The sequence below is a fragment of the Zingiber officinale genome, chromosome 5B (assembly GCF_018446385.1).
Source record: "Zingiber officinale cultivar Zhangliang chromosome 5B, Zo_v1.1, whole genome shotgun sequence".
Classification (NCBI taxonomy): domain Eukaryota; kingdom Viridiplantae; phylum Streptophyta; class Magnoliopsida; order Zingiberales; family Zingiberaceae; genus Zingiber; species Zingiber officinale.
The window spans coordinates 106,248,903-106,255,409 of record NC_055995.1 but is presented as its reverse complement, the minus strand read 5'-3'; the positions used below and the strand labels follow the sequence as shown (position 1 = coordinate 106,255,409).

General features: G+C 34.4%; 1 protein-coding gene across 1 annotated transcript; it reads left to right on the top strand.

Moving 5' to 3' along the window:
* The first annotated feature begins 1,967 nt into the window (after positions 1-1,967).
* Positions 1,968-2,600, top strand: LOC121986895 (pathogenesis-related protein PRMS-like). The gene has a single exon (XM_042540823.1). The coding sequence runs from the start codon at positions 1,968-1,970 to the stop codon at positions 2,478-2,480; it is 513 nt and encodes a 170-aa protein (XP_042396757.1). The 3' UTR covers positions 2,481-2,600.
* Positions 2,601-6,507: the final 3,907 nt, after the last annotated feature.

The following is a 6,507-nucleotide window of genomic DNA, read 5'->3' as shown; positions in this document are numbered from 1 at the left end:
ACATAGTCACCATGTGAGATGTTTGGAAGATGATTTTGGTTCAAAATACTTATTATAATGTATTGCTTTAGACCAACAAGACATCTAACATATGAATCATTGATTTAACTAATCATGAGGAAAGCTTATATATGCACAATTCATATGCATATAGCCCAAAAATCATAATAAAAAATTTCAAAATAAAATAACTTTCAAAAGGTTTTTGAAAATATGTTTGAAAACCTTGATGTTGTCAATCAACTAATAGAAGTCACCATTGATGAATTTTATACAAAATTAAGTTAAAACAATGAAGTTCTTCATAATTTCCTACTTTGTGCTAAATTTGAAAAATAAAGAAACTAGTTGATTGAGGATGGGTTAGTTGACTAGCGCTTAGTGATCTTGTTGATTTCAAGAGAACTAGTTGACTCCCTAGAGCACTTGGGCAATAGATTACTCATTGTCAGTGCAATGAATCATGTAAAATTATAAAACTTGGGGGAGAAAGCTAAAAGGGGGAGTTATATTTTTCACCTAAAATTTATGAACCTAATTCATTTAGGGAGAGGAAACTATTTTTGTGGAGGAGTACCTTCTTCTTTAGAAGTAGAATTCCTTTAAGGTGAAACTAAAAGTTAGGGGAGGAACCTCCCTTGAAGTTCATTTGAACCCCATTTTATACGCTAAGGGGAGTATAAGTTCAATGTTGAACTTATACTTGATCAAGTACCTACCATTGGCAAAATAAAGTATAACGAGTCAAGATTGACTTTTGATACTTAATCATAGCAAAAACAAAAAAACAAAAAAACAAAAAAAAAACACTTCACTTTAATTATAACATTAAAGGTATCTCGATCAAGTACTTGATGTCGTTGAACTAAACTTCAAATGGGAGAACACTCTCTAGGGGGAGTTACCATTATAAGGTTCATCCCTTTTTGATGTGCGTTAGAGGAGGAAGAGTGAAGAATTTAAGTTAGAAATCACATGATGTAACTGATAATTACAATATAATTTTTCTTTCAAAATAATCACGCTCATTCTGATACCCCTTTCTCAGATTATACAAGGAAAATACATCATATGATGTAACTGATAATTAATTGTCAAATGACTAAAAGGTGAAAAGAATTTTTTTTTTTTTTTTTGTTGACATGCGCGGCGGTTCGGGAAGCTTGCAAAATGATAATGTACAGATGGAAGCTAGATTGAAACCAGCCTTGCGGTGGCGATTACTTCCCCCATTAAGCAATTATGAGTACACCGCAGATGAAGTGCTGTTGAAGCCTGAAGCTGTTGCTATTGCTCATAGATCATGAACCGAAGGAAGCCTGGCGATTTTCCTCAATTCACAATCCTTCAAATCCGCGGATCCATTGAATTCAATCTCAGCAGATAAGCCTCTGCTCAATATCAAATGATTTTCTTCTTCTGAAAGCAATTCTGTCATGTAATCATTCAGCTGTATTGCTTCAAATCTAAAACATCACATGAAATAATAAAACCAGAGGCGGATCTAGGATTTTAAGTTTGGGGAGGCCATATATCAAGTGACGAAATTAAAATAATTATTAAATATATTATATAATAATAATCCTTCCTAACTTTCATGAATAATATATATTTAATTGAAATATGAAAAAAAATAGTCCTCTAAGGATTCGAACTTGAGAGGTGGGTTTGAAAAAAAATTATACATACCATTAGACCAATAATACATATTACTTTTTAAAGGGGCCAAATAATATATATACTAAACTATTTTTAAAAAATTAATAAAAAAATAATATTATTTAAAAATTTTGGAGGGGCCGTGGCCCCCCCGGGCCATTAGGTAAATCCGCCCCTGAATAAAACATTCCGATTCAGAAATAAGATCAAGATTTGTTTGTCAAGAAACCGCTCGAGTTTATTGGATAGATAATAATTATATATACGCACGCACACAACAGAGACCAACCTCAAGTTAATTGAGAATAATGGCGGCTTCTTCTTTGTTGCTCACAGCCTTCTTCGCCGTCTCCTTCCTCAACGTCCTCGCCTCCTTCGCCAACGCCGGCATGGTGAGCCCGACGGTGGCGGTGGCCCAATTCCTGGCGGCGCACAACGGGCCGCGGCAAGCGGTGGGGGTGCCTCCTCTGACGTGGAACACGACCCTGGCGCAGTTCGCGAAGTCGTACGCGGCGCAGCGGCGTGGCGACTGCGCGCTGGTGCACTCGCCGGGGTACGCCTACGGGGAGAACATCTTCTGGGGGCAGGGGCGGCGGTGGCCGATCCCCAACGCCGTGGCGAAGTGGTCGGACGAGCGGTCGAGGTACCACTACGACACCAACTCGTGCGACCAGGGCGCCGACTGCACGCACTACACGCAGATGGTGTGGCGGACGACGGAGTCGATGGGCTGCGCCAAGATCATTTGCCGGAACGGGGACACCTTCATCGTCTGCGAGTATTACCCGCCGGGAAACTACATCGGAGCCCGGCCCTACTGATCGATCGATTGATTCGGACAATTTCTTGTTTGTTGTATATATGTATTTGTATTATGGATTGATGTGATCCTGTTGGATGTGAATATGTGTGAAAATTAAAATTATAGTAGTAAATCTACATACGAAATGAAAAAGAAAACATTTACAAACAAGGAGAATATTTGAATGAAAATTGATGTCTATCCTATGACACTATAATGCCACTAATAGATTTAAAGATCATTCCTTATGTTTATTATTATAATAATTTTAATTAACATTTGCCTTATAGATTTAAAATTATTAAATAATTGTAGTCAAAATTATTTTAATATTGATTAAATATTGGTTATCAAAACGGATCCAATTTAATAGAAATTGATGAAATATTATTAAAGTAATTTTGATCAAGATTGTCAAAGAATTGCTACAATGTGGAGTTTAATCAAAACTTTTATAATGTAGAGTAGTTGACCAAATTCCAAATGTTTCATATTTGAATAGCTTCGTTCAAAGTTGATTCATGTTAGAAAACTTTGACCAAATTTCTAATTGAAATGGTCAAAGTTGCTACAACAACATTGCGCAAGGGCATTTTCATAAAATAGGGTACTCTTTTAATTTTAATTTTTTAAAATGAGGTGCTCCTTTGATGATGATAGTACTAAACGATAGTATTTTGATTTTTGACTGGTAAAAATTTTAAAAGGGCGTCCCTTATTGTTAGTATCATTAAAAGAGCATTCCATTATGCTCCTTACTTTTATTATCATCAAAAGAGCACTTTCATTTTGAAAAATATAATAAAAAGGCACCTCAATTTAAAAAAAAAAAACAATTGCTACAAGTTTGGTCAAAGATGATCTAAGTGATTTTGGTTAGCTAATCTATATTGTAGCAATTTTGATCAAAACGGTTCAATATTATAACAATTTTGGTCAAAATTGTTCAAATTATAATAGTTTTAATTAAGATTGTTCAAATTGTAGTTGTTTTCATTAAGGTTATTCCAATTGTATTTCACTAATTTTGATTAAATTGGAGCATTTTTAATCCATATTTGAATAATGTTAACTAATATATATTAAAATAATTTTGACTATAATTATATAGTAATTTTGAATATGTTGAAGTATCTTTGGCCAAAACTACTACAATAATGTTGGAACAATGATATTTTCAAGATACGAAATGCCTTTTTTTTTATGATAATAAAAATAAAGGGGACCCAATTGATTTTTTTAACCAATTGGTTATCTTTCTTTTAGGCTCTGTTTATTTTGGAGAGCGGAAAATAAAATTAAGGAAAAGTTTCTGCAATAGAAAAGTTTCCACCATTTACTTCATTGAAATTTTCAGATGGAAGAGAAATACAATCCATCCACGGATGGTTTTGGAGCCAAAATCGATCACCTCAAAATCGGACGGAAAGCAGCGGATGGAAAAAAAATGATGCATATACCCCTTTTCATTCACAAAATTACACCATACATTAAAAAATAATGGCGCATGTACCCTTTTTAACTTACAAAATTACATCATGTATAAAAAAAATGACGCATGTACCTTTTTTTGTTTATAAAATTACGTCGCATGTATCGATCTTCTTCAATGAAGATAAACAAGAATACAAAGGAAGAGATTTCTTTACCCTTTCTTTTCTCTTCCTCCAAGAATAATTTTTCACCATAGATTTCTTTCCTTTCATTATCCGCGCTTTAGAGTAAACATAGCATTAGTCTTGTAAGATTATGCTTATGAGATCAAAAGTCTAATCAATTAAGAAATTAGATAAAATCAACTAAAAAGATTATAATTTATTGAACTTGTGTTTCATTATTCATTCAATTAGGAAGGAAATTTAGTGACTAAGTACTATTTTGCAAATTGGATGCAAAGTTCTGTTAGTAAGATTTATCCAATGGTCATATATCATATCTCTAGAATTTTAGTACAGACGAATATAAAATAATAACTCAAAATAAAATCAAATATATAACATACCAATATTGCTCGGTGTTTAACATGATTCAGATGTCCTCCCAAGGATTTCTAATCTACAACTAGGAGCCATAAGGTGGATCATTCTCAGAATATTCTAATCTTTCTTCCTCTTTCTCGAATACCTTATGAAGATAGAGACATCTTTTACAACACTTGTTCACAACAAATACAAGAGGAATACAAACATGAGCAAAAACAAATTACACCACAAAAGGAAATTATAACAACAAAGCTTAGTTCTTTTGCTTGCTTTCTTTTACATAATTCCTTGCTCAACTTTGGCTTTGAAACATAGCAGTATTCACCTTAGAACCAACTATAAATTGTTGGATCGATGATTTAAAATTTTAAAGGAATAAGCAGCGAAAAAATAAAAACAACAACAACGCTAACAAGGGTCGATTTACTTGGTTCGGAGCCTTCGACGACTCCTACTCCAAGGTCTGCACTCGTTGAGTGCTTTCGTTGGACAATCACTAATAATTCAAATAGTTATTATAAATTAAGTACAGGAATTATTTAAAGAAGACAAAACCGACAATGAGAAAATAAAGACAGAAAAAGAAATAACACTTGTCGGAGAGTCTTTGTAGCGTCGCAAGAGCACAGGAGAGCAGATCGTTAGTTGTTCCTTTGCTTCAGCCTTCACCCTCCTTATATAGGAGGTTCGGGGTGTCCGGATCCCTTCAGAGCACCCTGAATGTGGCGTAGCCGAGCCAGTCAGTGATCTCTACGTGGCGAAGCGATGATATGGATAAAAGTTACCTCCGAGTGCCTGGATCCCTTCCGGACGTTCGGACCCTTGTTTTCTGCAATATCCTTCCTTCAAGAAAACGTTAGTCTGAGGCAAGTATAAATCATATCCTGCAAAACAGAATGTTAGCATAATTTATAGATAAGCAGAATAGTAATTAGATTCCGTCTCCTCGAGACCGAAATCTAGTCACGATCTCGACTTAGATATCCGAAATGGATCTAAGTTGAATCAACGCCTAATATTCCCTTCCCAGGAACGCGTCCTCACAGTCACTCCCCTCCAGTGACTTACCTTCACTTACCTGTCAGACGTCCGGTCAGCCCTTCGACCCATCTGGGCTTCGTGCCAGCTATCCGGTCAGCCCGTCGATCTAGCTGGACTTCGTGCCAAACGTCCGGTCAGTCCGTCGACCCGTTTGGACTTCGTGCCAGCTATCTGGTCGACCCGTTGACCTAGCTAGGCTTCGTGCCAGATATCAGGTCAGCCCATCGACCTGTCTGGGCTTCTCCTGTACACTCGGTCAGAGTGTTAGATAGCAGTGAAACTAACTTAACCTATCTTGTCATTCATCAAAACTTGAGTTAGACCGTTAGTGCTAACCGCACCAACAATCTCCCCTTTTTGATGCAATGACAACTTGGTTAAGTTAGTGAAAAAAATATGCAAGTAAAAATAAACATTTATAAGGTTGTTAAGTTAGCTTTATTTTAAATTTTGTTATTTAACTAACTTAAACCACCTAACCCTCCCTCTTTAGCATTCATCAAAAATCAACATAGAATAAATTATAATTAAAAATACAAGGAAGTATGGAAATGTAAGTCAGATTAACTTGGGGGAGTTTAAGCTAACTTTTGTTTTAAGCTTTTATCTTTTATCTTTTTCAAAAAATATTTTAAAAAATAGATAATTTTGGAAAGATGACTTAAAAATAGTTAACTTTAAAATTTATAATTTTAACTTAATTTTTCAAAATAAGTTTTGCAAATTGAAAACATAGCATTTTTACAAAAAGGAGATTATTAGGGCTAAGTCCAATTTTCAAATCAAGTTTTCAAAACTAAATTAGATATTATTTCTCAAGACTTAGTTTGTAAGATCCAAGTAAAATCTGTTTTCAAACTTAAGTTTGTAATCTCCAATTTTTAAAATAAATTTCCAAAAATATGTTTTTAAAACCAAGTAAAATATAATTTTCAAAATGAGGTATGAAAAATCTAAGTTACAAACCCGAATAAAGTTTATTTTTCAAAATCAACTTTTTAAACCTAAGTTTGGAAGGTATAA

Bases quoted from the DNA above. Each gene is read 5' to 3' on its own strand.
- LOC121986895 (XM_042540823.1), top strand. From the start codon at position 1,968: ATGGCGGCTTCTTCTTTGTTGCTCACAGCCTTCTTCGCCGTCTCCTTC.